The 18,410-nt window shown below is 43.3% G+C and overlaps 1 protein-coding gene across 1 annotated transcript in view; it reads left to right on the top strand.

Annotated features, from left to right (window-relative positions):
• Positions 1 to 1,525: 1,525 nt before the first annotated feature.
• Positions 1,526 to 18,410, top strand: part of LOC308303184 (rho GTPase-activating protein 23-like) — a gene marked incomplete at its 3' end in the record, with an annotated part of 45,095 nt that continues 28,210 nt past the window's right edge. The window contains exons 1-9 of the mRNA XM_080747508.1: positions 1,526 to 1,595; positions 5,985 to 6,015; positions 6,909 to 7,001; positions 7,714 to 7,792; positions 8,997 to 9,057; positions 9,959 to 11,102; positions 11,496 to 11,831; positions 13,632 to 13,829; positions 16,529 to 16,637. Of these exons, the coding sequence (XP_080603634.1) occupies positions 6,935 to 7,001; positions 7,714 to 7,792; positions 8,997 to 9,057; positions 9,959 to 11,102; positions 11,496 to 11,831; positions 13,632 to 13,829; positions 16,529 to 16,637 (1,994 nt within the window). The 5' untranslated portion in view covers positions 1,526 to 1,595; positions 5,985 to 6,015; positions 6,909 to 6,934. The remainder of the gene's footprint in view (positions 1,596 to 5,984; positions 6,016 to 6,908; positions 7,002 to 7,713; positions 7,793 to 8,996; positions 9,058 to 9,958; positions 11,103 to 11,495; positions 11,832 to 13,631; positions 13,830 to 16,528; positions 16,638 to 18,410) is intronic.

Genomic DNA, 18,410 nt, shown 5'->3' on the forward strand with positions numbered 1-18,410 from the left:
GTGCATGATGGAGGACGATATCACGATAAATTAAATCTCCACGATACGACTATCGTGAGTGTTTTTTATCACGATAAACGATAATATCGCGTATCGTCTCATCCCTAGTGCAGACTGGCACCAGCACCGCCTCCACACTGACACTGCCGCAGAACTGCCCCTGGAGCCCCCAAAAGGGGCGGCTGTGTGGCCACTCAAACGTCATTATAAGGTTTTGCGGACAACACTGCAATTACAGACAATGATGAGACGGCTTACAGACAGGAAATGAGAAGCCTGACTTTGTGGTGTCAGGATAACAACCTCCATCTCATCATCAGCAAAACAAAGCAGATCATCTTTAGGAGGCTACAGGGAGCACTATTTTGGCTATGGCTATTTTGTTTACTATTCCTTTATTATTACTACTATATTATTTCTCTTATTTTATTGTTGTGCACAGTTCTGAGACTGGAAGTGCAAGACTGTCACTGCCTATAATGCTGCTTGCTGTATTGCCGTACAGTATGTATTATATCACAATAAACTCCTTGAACCTTGAGTTAGCAGTACTAATTCGACTTTTAGAATATCAGCCACGGCTCCTTGCCATAATGTTCTCTAATACGAGCTTTCATATTCATTGTAAAACTGACACTAACACACACTTTAGTTTGTGTGAAGGTGCAGGCTGATGTGGTTTGCTCACCTGCATCATGTTCACACAATGTTGAACACAATGGCTGCTACTAGCTTAGCCAATTTGCTGCTACTAGCTTAGCCAATTAATTGATGCATAATATGTACACTAGTCCTTGCCCGAGGGGTGTGCACAGTATATGAGAGGAATTGAATGTTGGAGTCTCGGAAGTAATGTTGGAGAACCCAGACGTATCAGTGATAAGGGTCAATTTGGTCACTAACATCATTTAGCTGGGGACCACTGGTTGAAAGAACACAAGATGTATTGTGTAGAGCAGTGTTTCTCAACCACTGTGCCGGGGGACCTTTGGTGTGCCCCTGAGAAGGGTCAAGTGTGCCCCTTGAAACTGCCTGAAAGCCAGTATTGTATTTATCATTTTAAAAATGATTTAAACTAGTGAAAACAGCCGATCTACAAGCACACAACGGCGTGGTGTGCTTTTAGATCTGCTGTTTTCACTACTGTTGTGCGACAGCCTTGTATGATGAAGCAGGGCTTTACTTTGCGAAGAAACGTACACATTTGAAACTTGGATATACAAGGTTTCTTCCCGACAATGACGATATTCACTCCTCCGTATTATGTTGGTGTGCCCATGGATTCTTGGGACATGAAAAGTGTGCCCATGCAGAAAAAAGGTTGAGAAACACTGGTGTAGACATTTGGTTCCACTTGTTCTAACCCAACTAACCTGCTCCATCTTCTGTCCCGACAGACCAAAGGGCGGAGAGATGGCATCGTGTCGTCCAATGAGAACAGGCGCCGGCCTCTGTCGTCGGGCGAAGTGGAGGGCATGGCGTGGCATCGTGGCCCGCGAACCGTGCTCCTCCAGAAGAACTCGCAGGGCTTCGGCTTCACGCTGCGCCACTTCATCGTTTACCCGCCCGAGTCGTCCCTCCACACCAACATCAAGGTAAACGTAGGGGTCCTCACTAGGAGGACACTAAAAGAGCCCAAAACTGTATCACTTTAGATTTGAGCGACTTTAACCATTATTTTATGCTTTAACTATAAAAAAATAGCAGATCTACAAGCTCACAGCGCGGCACAGAGTGTGCAAGTCTTTGAATATTTTTGACCCGATTCTATAAAAGTCTTCTAAATCCTTCTTCTAAATCAGTGGTTCTCAAACTTTTTCATGTCAAGGACCCCCAAAATTACATGTATTTGGCCGCGGACCCCCATCTCAAAATATTTTGTTCCAGGGACCACCCAGAAGCAAATATTTGAAAAAATATATATATAAAAAAAATAGCAGATCTACAAGCTCACAGCGCAGCTCTCGGTGCCGCGCTGTGAGCTTGTCTCTGCTATTTTTCATTAGTTAAAACAGGGGTTTTCAAAGTGGGTGACGGGGCACCCTGGGGTGCCGCGACGGCAGTCCAGGGGTGCCACGAGATAATTTGATAATATTTGAAATTTATTTGGGCATATATTTAGTATCATTTTAAACTTGAAGTACAAAGTTATTTTCAGTCAGTTCTAACTAAAATGGCTATTATCTTGTTTTCCTCACAACAAAATTGCTATAATATGCTAGAAATATATGGTGCTGGGAGTGAAAATTAGGAATATAATAATGTAGGGGTGCCTCGGATGAAAAATATATTTATAGGGGTGCCCTGAGCCAAAAAGGTTTGGGAACCCCTGAGTTAAAGCATTCAATAATTCTAGGCCTAAATGGGTTTTAATTAAAGCACAGGCTTTAGCAGTAACCTTTTCATCAGGGATATGTGTGCAGGGGACTAATGTAAACTTGAGTGAACTTATACTGGATCCCAGTGAGTCTATTGCAGTGTTTCCCAAACATTTCAGGTGTAGACCCGAAAAAGAGATTTAGACATTTTGCCCGGGACCCCAAACTAGTGGAAATGGGAGATCTACAAGCACACAACGCGTCGCTCCGTGCCGTGTTGCGAGCTTGTAGATCGGCTATTTTCACTACTTCTTAATTTAAATTTATTTTTGAAAAATAAAAAAATCTTTTGAAATATATACTTATTTATTTTTTATGAAGGAAAAGAAAAACCTGAGTCGTAACCCATAAAAATTGGTCTGTGACCCACAAATGGGTCCTGACCCACTATTTGGTAAACAGTGGTCTGAAGTTCACACAGACATCGTAAATATAAGGCTGTTAGGCCTGTCGGGACTAATGAATTCTAATACAACTCAAACTCAACACACTGGCACAGCACACACGCACGCGCACACACACCATCTAGTAATGGACACTAGATGTAAGCTAATCTTATGTAATGAGCCGTGCTACAGCTAATCTGCTAAGCTAACCTTTCGTAGCTGCGGGGTTAAACCTGTACCAGCTGACAGGGTCATGAGGTCAATAGAGATCCTAGAGATCTTTGAGCCACAAAACTGCAGCCCCAGCAAGTTCCAAAAGACTTTGATCTTGTTGAATTTGCACTAGAGGCTGTTGTTGATCGGTTTTATGCAAACATCCATTCTTCTACTTTCACTGAGGCTTTCACAGAATTTCAATCTTTTGAAATGAGCTGCAATGATTTTATCGGGAAGATCTCAATGTCAAGGTGAAAGAAATAAATCGAACCCAAGCTTGAAGTGAGCTGTGTGGCTGTGTGTGTGGCCGTGTGTGTGTGTGTGTGTGGCCGTGTGTGTAGCAGTTCATTTCAGTATTGCAGCTGATGCTCAGGCTACAGACACACACACACACACACACACACACACACACACACACACACACACACACACACACACACACACACACACACGCACGCACAGTAACCTACACACACAGTCACGCTAAGGAGACGGTGTGACCACCGCTCAAAAACAATCATCAACCATTATAAACATGTGGAGCCCAGCATTCTAAAGTCTACTGGGTTGGTAAAACAATAAAATAAATAAATAGATAAACAAATAGAGGTACATTTTGGAAAGTAACTAAAACTGTGCCTAATAAACAAAACATAGTCTCTATTTTAATGTATTTTACTTGTATAACCCTGTTATGAACATCTTAACGTTCATAACCTTTGTAATAGGTGTCTATCTGATTCCATGGAACACACAGCCACACAGTATTGCAGTTTATTATTATTATTATGTATTTATTTACAGTGAGTCTCTCTCCAACCAGCCTGGACAGTACAGTAGCTGTAGCAGTTGTGGCCTATGTCACGATCCCTGGATGGCCAAAGCCCCAGGTCTTTGTCTGGACGGGTCAGGAATGAGCTAGGTCAGCGAAGCATCAAAGCCCCTCAGCTAGATCCAGTCAGTCAGACAGTCAGTCAGACAGACAGACAGACAGACAGACAGACAGTTCTTCGGTTGGTCAGACAGTCAGTTAGCCCAGTGGTTCTCAACCTTTTCAGGCAGAGACCCCAACATAATCATATTTCAACTGGGGACCCCCTACCCTGCACACGCACTTGGAATTGTAGGAGTTGGCATTACATTTAGTTTGACTCGATCTGTTCCATTGTGAAAATAGTAGATCTACATGCTCACAACGCCTCGCAACGTAGATCTGCTATTTTCACAATTTCTGCCTCTAATATTTGACAATTTTACCAATGTTTGACCAGAGGTACACTGTATATAAGAATGTGCTATTTTATCATGAACATTAGTGAGCTTGTAGATCGGCTATTTTCAAACATTTTGTACTTTTACTTTTGGTACCTTTACATTTTGATAACAATACCAACTGTTGTACCTTTACTCATTTTGAATTCTGGACTTATTATTGATACTTTTACTTAAGTAAAACATTTGAGTGCTTTTTCCACCATTGGTGTGTTTAGGTGTTATCAGTGTTGTAGGCCCGGTTAGTGTTCTGTTTGTATACTCGAGTTATTTTTTTTTATACTTCAGCTATTAATGAGCATTTTTAACTAAAATATTTGCTTCTGGGGGGGTGGGGGGTCCCTGGAACAACATATTTCGAGATGGGGGTCCACGGTCAAATACATATAATTCTAGGGGTCCTTGACATTAAAGACTTTGAGCACCACATATACAGAAACATATGTTTTTTTTTTCAGAAAACCATTAGGATTTAGAAGACATTTTTAGGTATTTTTCAGGTCTTAATGTGTTAAATTAACATTGAGGATTTTACAGTAACAATTGGAGTCCCAGAGATAGAAATCATAGCAAACGGTGGTCCGTGTCCTAATGCATATGCACTTGGGGTCCTTGAAATTGAAAAGGTTGAGGTTTATTACGTTTTTTTCCCCCCCTCCCAACATTGAACCAACTTCACTCCAAGTCCATGCTGTCTCAGGGATCGATAAAACTGTCTGACAAACAGAAGCAGGCAAAAACAGTTCAATGATTTATTAAACAATAAGCCGCTCCACTGTCACTGCTCCAAAATCAATTTGGTGAAATGAAAGAAAAGAAAGTGCTCCACGTGATAACAAAAAGCTGGTGCTGTGTGTGTGTGTGTGTGTGTGTGTGTGTGTGTGTGTGTGTGTGTGTGTGTGTGTGTGTGTGTGTGTGTGTGTGTGTGTGTGTGTGTGTGTGTGTGTGTGTGTGTGTGTGTGTGTGTGTGTGTGTGTGTGTGTGTGTGTGTGTGTGTGTGTGTGTGTGTGTGTGTGCACGCACTAAGCTATAAATAACACGTGCATTGATGTGTGTGTGTGTGTGTGTGTGAATGCATGAGTATGCTCAATTTAAACTTTTTGAAACTCAATAACTCAATGCAAACCACAATAGCAAAAGAATAAAGACTTGCTCCAAGAATAAAGACTTGCATCTTTTTTACACATTTTTTACGATCTATGGGTTTGCTGCTCTGACATCATGCTCTGATGTCACTGTGATGTCAAGGGAACCACTCTACCAGAATGGGTTTGCCGCTCTGACGTCACGCTCTGGCTTCACTGTGATGTCACACTAACAGAATCCCTTTTATGCCCAGCCGAGTTCCCTGATGTCATCAATATTAATGATGCCCTGTTAGAGAGATCCCTGTGATGCCAGGGGGAACAAATCCCTTTTATGCCCATATATGGAGATATGGAGATCCCTGTGATGCCAGGGGAACAAATCCATTTTATGCCCATATATGGAGATATGGAGATCCCTGTGATGCCAGGGGGAACAAATCCCTTTTATGCCCATACGTGGAGATCCCTGATGTCCACATCCCTGATGTCCACAACCCTGATGACATCACTGTGGCGCAACCTCTCCCTGCTTGTCGCCCTGAGGCGTCTTAACTAGTAGTTAGTATATTAGAGCTAGTTTCTCTGAGAGCTCTCACAAACGCCACCTTGTGGTCTGCTCTTACACTGTTCTGTTTCTCACACAGGATGAAGAGAACGGAAACGACACTGGGAAAGGTGAGTGTCCTTGGTTTCACCCAAGTCATTGCCTGGCATACCACTTTCTTTACAATATACAATACTGTACATCTACTGCAGGGGTCTTCAACATTTTCAGGCCAGGGACCCCTTAGTTGAGAGAGAGAAGAAGCAGGGACCCCCCCCCCCCCCCCCCCCACAACCTTTTCAGACATTCCATATAGTTTAATCGTTTGACAGCACAATCGTCAGTGTATTTTGGATTCATGTCGATTTGTGTTTTCAGATATTTAACCACTTGAACCGTCAAAATCTGCCAAAAATAGAGGCGTTGTGAGCTTGTAGATCAGCTATTTTTGGCTAAAGTTCTCTGGACGGTAGGGTTCAAGTGGTTAATATAAAAAAGGAGAAAAAAGGTTTTTATCACACAAAGATTTGAAGGACCCCCTGTAGTAACACTGAGGACCCCCTAGGGGTCCCGGACCCCCTGTTGAAGACCTCTGATCTACTGTATATACAGTACAACATACTGCCACCAAGCCATTGTTACCAGGTTCCAGGAATAAAATGAGGATTTGTCACTTCACTCACACCAGTTAGAAAGGAACTGCTTAATTCTGTCTAGGACGTCATTATGCTCTCCCATTGTTTTCATCTCTCTAGATGAACACGTAATATTCCTGATATAAATAACCAATGGCAGAGCTGTTGTTTTAATTCCTTTGATGAACGGGCACAGCCTTTGTGTTTTACTGTCTGTCCTATGCAAATTTGGGTACTGCTCATATTTTCCTTTCAAGGAAATGTTGTTGGCTCGCCATTGATGAGCATTTACAGTAAGAATAGGGACTGAATCACAAGACATTGTGTGTGTGTGTGTGTGTGTGTGTGTGTGTGTGTGTGCGTGTGCGTGTGTGCGTGTGTGGTAGCAGGTTGCCAGAGGTCTCGTCTGGAGCCAATGGACACCATCTTTGTAAAGAGTGTCCGGGACCACGGTCCTGCCCACCAAGCTGGACTGTGTACAGGTAAGACCGGGGGTGTAAAAAGTACTTAAGTAAAAGTATCAATACTCCAATGTAGAAATGCTCTGTTACAAGTAAAAGTCCGGAATTCAAAATGTTGTTGAGTAAAACTACTAAAGTATTGGTATCTAAATGCACTTAAGGCAGGAACACACTGCAAGGTCCGAGACTGTCCGAGACAGTTTGCCCTCCTGGTCCCCAAGCTGTGGAATAAACTCCCTGTCGCACATGGAACAACGGACTCACTTGCTAGCTTTCGCCCTGGACTGAAGACTCACCTTTTCAGACTCCACCTAAAACCATAGCACTACTGAAACACTCATTGACCATAAATGATGCTAGTTAGCATTAGTTATTTACGTTTTTTAGAATCCCTTTTTTCTTTACTGATTATATTGTTTTTTTTAGATTGATATTCATATGCATTTGTTATATTGTTGTTGATGTTCTGACATGTTATCTTGTTTATTATAGTGATGTATTATCTGCTATTGTAAGTCGCTTTGGATTAAAAGCGTCTGCTAAATGTCTAAACTGTAAACTGTAAGATTGAAGTGGTCGGGGAGTCATTGGGTTATTCAAGTATTTCACACTACACAAGGTTTTCTATGTCTTGTAATAAGTGTGTGTGTGTGTGTGTGTGTGTGTGTGTGTGTGTGTGTGTGTGTGTGTGTGTGCGTGCGTGTGTGTGCGTGTGTGTGTGTGTGTACTCAAGGGGACAGGCTGGTGAAGGTGAATGGAGAGAGTATCCTAGGTAAAACCTACTCTCAGGTGATCGCGCTCATCCAAAACAGGTGGGTAAAGTCTTATTACTCTTCTATCAGTGGTTCTTAACCCCTCAGGGTTCCTTGATGGGAGTTCTAAATGCACATGTTATGGGTCCATCCGGTTACCTTTGTACACTGAGTTATGGGCACCCTTGAAAAAAGAAATGGTTTTAATTGTCTCTTTGTTTGTTTTTTGTTGTAGTGATTATAATGACTTGTTGTCACTTCATTAGGTCTGAATTTAATCTCACCACTGTTTTGTTTTGCTTTTTGTAAAATGTAAACTTGAATAAACAGATTGTGGAAAAAAAGAAAAGAAAAAAGAAATGGTTGAGAACCACTGCATTATATATTTATTACACAACTTTATTGAATGCTTGTTTCTGAACGGTTAATCATAGCTTTCTGCAGACTTTTCTCAATAGCAGACTGCCGTTCTCATTAACAGAACATTGCATACAATTTGTAAGCTAATAAAATAATTGTAAAATCAGTAGTTTGTATCAAACTATTGACTTTGCTCGTAAGTTGCCCCATAATAAGTGGGTTAACCCATTTAGAACGGGTACACATTTTGTGTATCATTATTTTATGCTTTAACTATTGAAAAATAGCAGATATACAAGCTCACAGCGCGGCACCGAGTGCCGCGCTGCGAGCTTGTATATCTGCTATTTTTGAAAAATCATTAAAATTAGAATTTTGACCCGATTCTATAAATGTGTTTTGAATCCTTCTAAGATTTTTTGAAAAACCTATGTTTCTATGTCAGCAATCTGGCCAGCCATCGTCAAAGAAAAGGTCCTTTTCACTTAAATGGAGCTCAGTTAGTCTGTTCTTGAGAGACTACTATGTCAGTGGTGCTCAAACCTTTTCATGTGAAGGACCCCAAAAATTATATTTATTTGGCCACGGACCCCCATCTCAAAATATTTAGTTCCAGGGACCCCCCAGAAGCAAAATTTGAGTTACAAACGTTTGCTTTGAAAATACATATATTCAAAGATTTGCACATATTTTCACGACTTTTTCCAAAAATAGCAGATCTACAAGCTCGCAGCGCGCTGTGAGCTTGTATATCTGTTATTTTTCACTGGTTAAAGCATTCAATAATTCTAAGCCTAAATGGGTTAATACGTAGTGAGGCAGTCAGTATTGGACAATAAAAGCCTGCCTCACTGTGTGTTATCCCGCGCTAATGTGTGATCATTTCTTTAATCTCTTTATGCAGTGAGAATGCTCTGGAACTCTCCATTATGCCAAAAGATGATGACGTGTTGCAGTTGGTAAGTGTGAGTATTGGATTTCTTCTTCTTCTTTCTCTCCTTATCCCTCTTTTCACATTGTTATAGACCTAAAAACATGGCTAAAGTACTTAATTCTGCTTTGTCTTAGTACTTACTTACCTTTTTCCTGATTGCCCACAATGTAACCATCTCCTCCAAGTGAGCACGTACTGTATGTTGTGTTTCAATATACAGTAGCTGATAATAGATTCTCTGTTTCAGAGAATTGCACAACTATATCAAAAATACTATTATTTGATTCAGGGTAACAATCTGTTTGACAACAACAAAAAAGAAGGATACACCTATGACCTATATCATGCTAACGGAATAGCTAAGTCGAAGCCGAATTAAGTACGTCGGCCATGTTTTGGAAAAATGGCCTATTGTGTGCATAATGAGGCCATAAAGGCATGCTGCATGTTGAATCTGTTTGGCTGTCTCCTCTGACTTGTCAATTGCTCCTTGATTTTCCCATTAGGGCCGTCACGATCATGACATGATGATTAATTGTCACTCAAATAATCGCGATTAACGATTTAATTGTGTATTTGTCGTTGACAATTACATTTTTGTTTGGCTTTTAGGCTTTGAAGTTGCACATGGCAATTATGACACATCATTTAAATAGTCAAGGAAATTACTGACATATTTGACCACGTTATACATAAATAAGAACACTGATAGTGGAAATAGCCGATCTGTGAGCTTGTAGATCTGCTATTTCCACTACTCTTTCAAAAGTGTTTGAAACTATATTAACATTTCTCAGCGTGCAAACGGTTATGCGAAAATAATTGTGATTACCTAAAACAATCACGATTAGACGATTGTGTAATAATCGTGACAGCCCTATTTCCCATCCCTGTCCTCCTTTTTACATGTGGGCATGTGGCTCTCTCCTCAGGCATACTCTCAGGACGCCTACCTGAGAGGCAACGAGCCATACATGGGAGAGGCCCAGAACCTTCCCGAGCCTCCGCCACCCTGCTACCCTTTCTCCAAGCCCAGCCCCACTGCTCCCCAGCCCGGCCACAACCACCAAAGCCCCGTGGACAACTGGCACTGCCGACCCAGCGCCACCCACGCCACGTCCCCTCTGGACAACCGCTCCGCTGCCGCCTTCACCCCGACCTCCGGCTGGCCCGGGGGTCCCGCGGTGGAGGAGGACGGCGGCGGCAACCATTTCGCCTCGTCGGGGCGCCACCGCCGGCGCTCCTCGTCCGCCGTGGGCGCGCTGGACTTCCATTTCGCCAACCACAACGCCGCCGTCGCCTCGGCGACCCTGCCCACGCCGCGGAAGAGTAGCCTGCCGGTCTCGTCCCGCGCCCGCACGGACGCCCTCTGCCACCAGGCGCTGTCGGACTGGTACTACAGCCAGGCGGAGGCGGCCGAGCACATGTCCCCCCGCCACCGGAGCGTGTCTCAGGACCGGCTGGCCGAGCTGGGGCTGGGGCTGGCGCTCGGCCCGAAGGCCGCCCGCGGAATATCCGCCGACCAGCGGAATCGCGAGGCCCTCCTTTTCCACCAGCAGGCGGCGGCTGCCTCCCACGGCCACGACTCCTACTGGCTGGGAGGCTGGGGAGGCGTGTCCGGGCCGGGAAGCAGGTCGTGCTCGGAGAGCCTGCTGGCGGCCTACGCCGACTACGAACACAGCTACGGCCGCTCGGTGGAAACCCTGGCGCAGGCCTCCGCGCTGGTCCCGCCGCCGCTCGCGCACGCGGCAAAAGCCGGCGAGGAGAAAGAGCGGAGAGGTGGCTCCAACGGCCAGCATCACCACCACCACCAGGCCGCGGCCGTCGTGTCCCCTCTGGCGGCCGTTGTCGCGGCGCCTCCGTGCGGCAGGCAGAGTGGACAGCAAGTGGCCGAGCCCCAGGCCAGGAGGGTGAAGGAGGACGAGCTGGTGGGCTACAAGAGCTACAGTCCGTCCTTCTGCCGCAAGGCTGGCCACATCCTCCAGGGGGCGCACTCCTTCAGGGAGCCCGGCTACAGCAGCACGCATCTCCCCTGGAACAGCAGCAGCAAGAGCAGCCCCACGGACAGCGAAGGAGGTAGGGATTATATTACAGAATCGTCTAATCGCGATTATTTTGTCATAATTGTCATTATCGTGAATGTTGAAAAATGATCATACATTTTCAAACATTTTCATGTGGTGGTGGAAATAGCAGATTTACAAGCTCACAACGCGTCGCATCGCGAAACGTTGTGAGCTTGTAGATCGGCTATTTCCACTATCAATGTTATTTTTTGAGTAGTAAGTTGTCTAATATGTCAGTAATTTCTTTGTGTATTTATGTTATGTGTCATATCTGCCATGTGCTTCTTCAAAGCCTAAAAGCCAAACAGAAATATAATTATCAACGACAAAAACACAATTAAATTGTTAATCGCAATTATTTGAGTGACAATTAATCGTCATGTAAAACGTCCTATCGTGACAGCCCTAGAAGGAGGCGCGGAGCCCCGGCCCCAGTCCACCCCGGCCCTGCTCGCGTCGGAGGAGGAGGAGAGCGAGGCGGCTTCCCCCGCCCCCTTCAACCAGGACGTGATCCTGAGGCAAAAGCCGCCCTCGGGGCGGCGCACGACCATCCACGCCCTTCGGCACCCCCACCACGCGGCTGCCGTGGACTCGTACGAGCCCCTTCCCGGTTCCCTGCCGTCTCCCGGGGCGGTCGAAGCCCCGACCCCGGGCTCCGGGGGCCCGGGCGTCAACCGCAGGGCCAACGGTAGCTTGGCACCACACGCACACGACTCCCTGTCCTCTATACCCTTCATAGGTTAGTGCCCTCCTCTCTCTTGGCACCTACAGTTAGGGCTGTCACAATTATGACATAATCGTCTAATCGTGATTATTTGACATTATCGCAATTATTTTGTCATAATCGTCATAATCGTGAATGTTGAAAAATGTCCGAAATAGTGGAAATAGCAGATCTACAAGCTCACAACGCGTCGCGATGCGACGCGCTGTGAGCTTGTAGATCGGCTATTTCCACTATCAAAGTTATTTTTTAAGTAGTAAGTTGTCAAATATGTCAGTAATTTCTTTGTATACAGGTTATGTGTCATATCTACCATGTACAACTTCAAAGCCTAAAAGCCAAACAGAAATGTAATTATCGACGACAAAAACACAATTAAATCGTTAATCGCCAATTATTTGAGTGACAATTAATCGTCATGTAAAATGTCATATCGTGACAGCCCTACCTGCAGTATAACCTGAGTGAGTCTGTGCTACAGTATGTACTGTATGTTCTTGTGTATGTCATGCCTACAGCAGTTGATGTATTTTTTAGCAAGTGTTACTTTGTGTGTCCATGGCCAGTGTTTATGTGTAACTTAAAGGACAACTTCGTTTTTTTTACAACAAGGGTTCATATTTTAGATAGTAATTAAAGAACATAAAAGATGAGAGTTAAAATCTTTTCATTTACTCCTTTCTATCGTTTTAGAGATTTTAATTATTTTGATTTCAGTGGCTGGGGGCATGCGTACAAGTGGCTAAATATGTCTTTTTACACAGAATAAGCCGATTCCCAAGATGCACCGCAATCTTTCATGGGCAGATGTGACTTCTGGGGTTACTGTAAATAGCAATAAAGAAATTGCAGGCTTATTGTGTCTAAAAATACATATTTAGCCACTTGTACACATGCCCCCATGCGTACGCATGCCCCCACGTTTTAGCACGCTAAACGTGATAAAACGATAGAACGAAGTAAATGAAAACATTTTAACACTCACTTTTCTCTAATTACAATCTAAAATATGAACCCTTAAACCTGTAAAAAAAAACAAAGTTGTCCTTTAAGGAAATACCATGCCGATTTCAAACTTGAATCCCTTTGTTCTGATTTGAGATTGATAATATACTGTAGTGTGGCAAAACAATAATGTCTTCCATGTATCTCCATTTGAAATGTCGACAACGTCGTCAAATGCATACACTAGTTTTACACCGTTGGAGGCTTTCGACAAATTAATGTTTCGCCACGCTATATTGCACATTATGGATTATTGACCTCCTCACGTCAGAATAATAAGATTTAGGTTGGAAAATCATTGGAAGTTTCCAACCTTTTCAACTTTGTTTTTTTACAAGAAGGTTTCATATTTTAGATAGTCATTAGAGAAAAGAAAAGATGAGTGTTAAAATGTTTTCAGTTTTCTATCATTTTAGTGATTTTAACAATTTTGATTTGCATGCATGCCCACATATTTAGCCGCATGCATGCCCCCAGCATGCATGCAAGTGGCTAAATATGTATTTTTAGACACAATAAGCCCATTCCCAAGATGCACCGCAATCTTTCATGGGCAGATGTGACTTATGGGGGCTGGTGTAAATAGTAACAAAGAAATTGTCGGCTTATTTTTTTCTTTTCTCTAATTTACAATCTAAAATATGAACCCTTGTTGTTAAAAAACAAAGTTGTCCTTTAAATAACGAAGAAACTCAACCCCTTGTTATCCCCACTCACTTGTTGACCACCCCACCTCCCCACCACCAACAACACCCCCTCCCCCCTCCCCACACATTTGACCTCCACGACCCCCCCCCCCCCCCCCCGCAGATGAACCCAGCAGCCCTACTGTGGACAGGCGTGCCCGCCACGTGCCGGCCAGCGCCGTGGTGTCCTCCACCTCCTCCTCCGGTGCCCGGTCCCCCCCGACTGTGGCCCCCGCGCTCCCTTCCGCCACCGTCACCCCCACCCAAACCTCCTCCTCCTCCTCCTCCTCCCCCTTTGTCCAACTCCGTTTTCAGGAATGCAGTGAGTGAACACTTAACCGTCTCGTATCCACTCTCACCTCCGTAAACTAACCCAAAACTTCACCCCTCGCCTCATCATCGACCTCAAACGCAAAGGGATACAGTGACATTTTTGTGTTCAGGAGTTCTATTACAGTGTTTCTCAAACTTTTACATTTCAAGGTCTCCCTTTAACTCTGACAGTGTACAAATGGAACCAAATGGACCCGTTAGGGTCCATTTCGTTCCATTTGTATACTGTCAGAGTTACAGACTGGTACTAGTCAATTTAGACCCCCATAAAGGAACCCACAAAGTCCCTGGAATCCACTTTGAGAACCACTATTCTATTCTATTCTATTCAATTCTATTCTATTCTACAATATTTTTTCCCACCATTTTGTAAGTTGGCTACTGTCCTGGAGGAAGGAACAGGATTAGGTTAAAACATTTGTATAACTGGGCAGACGCATACGATATGAATGAACAAAGTTCCCTTTGTTTTGTTTCTCTAAAAGTGACTTGCTAGTAGGGCATTAACGACTTGTGATTTTTGCAAGTCGACTCAGTAAAAAGTTGAGTTGAAGTCGACTTTATCGTTTGATGATTAACTTAATGTGCAACATTGTTTTCTCACTCAACTGTAAACAAACCAACATAAAGTTTAAGTGTATAGACTATTAGAACAGGGGTAGGCAACCTTAGGCACGGGTGCCAACATTGGCACAGGGGAGGGTGATCGCCGGCACACTGGCAGAAGTTTGAGAGGATTTTTATTTTAAAAACAAAACTTTTTTTGAATGTGGTCAATTAAATGAAGTTAGCTAATGAATAGCTAATTACATCTTGCACAAAATTCTACATTCATTAAAACTCTGAACTCTGACTGGGGAGGGAGTCAGGGAGATAGGTGGTTTATTGCTCTGGGTCTAATGATCCTTATAACAATGTCCTGCCAATCAAAATATGTCAAAATATTTGTCATAAAAAAATGTAAATGTGGTCAATTAAATGAAGTTAGCTAATTTATAGCAAATTACATCTTGCAGATAGTACTACATTCATTAAAACTCTGAACTTTGACTGGGGAGGGAGTCGGGGAGATGGATTATTGCTCTGGGTCTAATGATCCTTATAACAATGTCCTGCCAATCAAAATATGACAAAATATTTGTCATTAAAATGTACCGTATGTTGACATGGCACACCGACACTCTAGAAAATAAAAACGTGGCACTTCATTTCAAAAAGGTTGCTGACCAATGCTATATAGGGTATCTTCACATTTCTAAAGTGCCAATTTAAGGACTTTTTAATACCTCTAAAATGACAAATTAAACATTGTCCAAATTGTCAAATATATCCACAACTTTCCCACGTCCCGTCGTGCATTGCGCAGAAGGTGTGCGTCAGTTTCCGGCGTCGCAGCCGAGAATGATCTACAAGCTCACAACGGTTGCATCTGTGACGCGACGTGAGCTTGTATGTCTGCTGTTAACCGGAAGTGTCCCACAGATAATTCTACAGTAAATTCTCGCGGAAAGAGGTGGATTGTGGCAGACATTATGAAAATAGCAGATCTACATGATCACAACGCCTCGCATCGCGAGGCGTTGTGAGCATGTAGATCGGCTATTTTCACAATAGAACCATGTTATACCAAATGTAATGTAGCACTGTAATATTGGATCATTCCGTTCTTGACAATAAGCAATCCTACTGTTTGAATGCTGTACAGATGCACACATGGAGCAAAAATAATGATAGAATAAAATACAAAGGATTTATTTTTTCAACTTCGACTTTCTCTGGTGGGAGTCGACTTGTGTAATGAAGTCGACTCAGTCGAATTGTCGACTTTTTCGTTGCCCTACTGCTAGTATTGTTCCCTTCAGTTGAGCCACAGATTTTAAATGTCACTGTATTCCTTTTAATATACATTTAACACCATAATCCCCTCTCTCTGCTCATGTCTTGTCTAATAATTCATCACTCACACTCCATAACAAAGCATCCTTAATTGTGTTACTAAAATTCACTCACATTTTGATCTATACCAATTTTCACTAACACGTTAGTCAATAACACAATATATCGTTGGTGTTGGGTGAAAACCTTGTTGGTCCAAAACCGTTATTATTACTTCACAAAGAATCAATAGTGAAAATAGCCGATCTATAAGACCACATCTACAATCTCACAACGCATTGTGTTGCATTGTGAGCTTTTAGATCGGCTACCTTCACTACTAGTATGTGACACTCAAGTACTTGATGTACTGTATGATCAAGTAGGGAATTAACCCAATCAGAACGGGTACACAGTATTGTGTATTATTATTTTATGCTTTAACTATTGAAAAATAGCAGATATACAAGCTCACAGCGCGGCACCGAGTGCTGCGCTGCGAGCTTGTAGATCTGCTATTTTTGAAAAGTCATGAACATTTGAATTTTGACCCGATTCTATAAGTGTCTTTTGAATCCTTCTAAGATTTTTTGAAAACCCTATATTTCTATGTCAGCAATCTGGCCAGCCATCGTCAAAGAAAAGGTGCACTAGTAAAAGCATTCAATAATAGGCCTAAATGGGTTAAATATGGAGATAAAAGGTCCCCGACAGCAACGATAATACAAATAGTTTAATGCTATAGTTTATGTCTCTATGTTTTATCCTTACCTCCTCTTGTTTTCCTTTCTTCAATACTTCTGGCTGGTTCAGGTAGTATCAAGGGTCGCCGTTCTTCCTACCTGCTGGCCATCACCACAGAGCGCTCCAAGTCATGTGACGAGGGTCTCAACTCCTTCAGGGAAGAAGGACGTGTCTTTGCGTAAGTTTGGACCGGACTTCAGTATCAGCTCCGAGGACTAGTTTGTAAATATCCCATGTTTACTTTGCAGGTTTGTCAGAGGGGAGGTTAACATGAAGCCTAGGTGTCCCACTTCTAGGCTAGGTCATTACTAGGTCAGGAGACATTTGACAAAAATAGCTGATCTACAACTTTGGATATTTTCAGGAAGGACACTTGATGTAGAGGGAAAAAAGAGGGTATCAAGTGTAGACCACAGAGGGATGGCAACAAAGTATATTGGGTTTAACTCATACCATGCAAAAAAAGACTCTAATAAAATCGTCTTTTTAACTATGTTTTTTTGGAGCGGTGAAAGCGCTCCCAATAGACAGGTATGTCTGTGGCTGGCTGGCTGGCTATGTGGCTGGCTGGCTGGCTGGGTATGTCTGTAGCCTGGCAATACCTTGAGTGGCCACACAAGTTAAAGGAGGGGCGCTGTTGTGCAGGCACAAACACACACGCACACGCACACACACACACACACACACACACACACACACACACACACACACACACACACACACACACACACACACACACACAGATTCACTGCTCCACTTCGAACCGAGGTTTGATTTTTTTTTTTTTTTTACAATTTATTTTTTGCTATTTTACTTACCCTGAGCTGCTAGTAGCGACGTGGGTAGTCCTGGCTCGTCCATCGCTTTCCAACGAGCCATGCTACATGTTGCGACGATTTATTCCATTGAAAATGGTTTAGAATAAAGTTTAGAGCCCCCCCAAAAAAACTCTATTTTTGCAAGACGTATCTGAGGTACAAAAACCGAACAATTTCGGTTTCTTTAATAAAATGAATTAAATAATCGGAGGCCTCAACGAAGCCCCGGTCTAAATCTTGATCCAAGCCGCCTACCGAGCTCTCTTTCCACCGGCTAAATAGCCTCCGATCGGGCTTCTAAAAAAAAAATAGACCATAGCTAACTGTTAGCTCTCGGCCTCCATTTCACGTTCAAAACACTGTTTGCAGAAAAAACACAAGCCACTTCTTCGTGGTTAACCGGATGTTACTAGGAAGCCTTATGGAGGAATGGCTGGCACTCTAGCGGCACCTTGTGGCCCCTGGCAGTCATTGTGTTAACTGTTCTGCTGCTGTTGACGACGCTCACCGTCATTGAAAGGGTTAATACCATGGCGCCGTTGACGGTGAGGACTGTCAATCTTACTGTATATACAGTAAAGATATTATTACTTACTGTGCGTCGCTCCGGTCCCGCCCGCATCGGTAATGTCCGCGATTTGTTTACAACGCACGTCGGGCGTGCACGAGAAGTGAAGCTCCTCCATAGTAAATCCATTGAGAGGCCCATAAAGACACTTCAATAACTCATAAAAGACATTTGTATACAAAGAGGGGTCTCCACTCTGCACACTCTAGACTCGGGATGGGCGCAGCCATGTTTCCCTTCTGGACCCACACTGTCATGTGACTAGATGACGTAATCGTTGCCGTCAAGTGATAATCCAAAAAAACAAAAACAACCCCCTTCCAGCCCTTCAAAATAATAGCAGCGGCCTATGGAGGAAACGGCGTGGCACCGAGGCACCAAGCAAACCTTCAGATTAAGAGGCAGTAGTTGTGTTAAGTAGTTTCTATCAATTTTAATAGTTTAATATATTACACTGTTGTGGCAGTTGAGACAATCATAGTATGTAACATTTGGGTCCATCGAGTATCTTTTTATACTCTGATCAGTCGGATGGAAACAATACAAACTGTGATGTGGATGAATC

The sequence above is a fragment of the Nannobrachium achirus genome (assembly GCF_963921795.1).
Source record: "Nannobrachium achirus genome assembly, chromosome: 18".
Classification (NCBI taxonomy): domain Eukaryota; kingdom Metazoa; phylum Chordata; class Actinopteri; order Myctophiformes; family Myctophidae; genus Nannobrachium; species Nannobrachium achirus.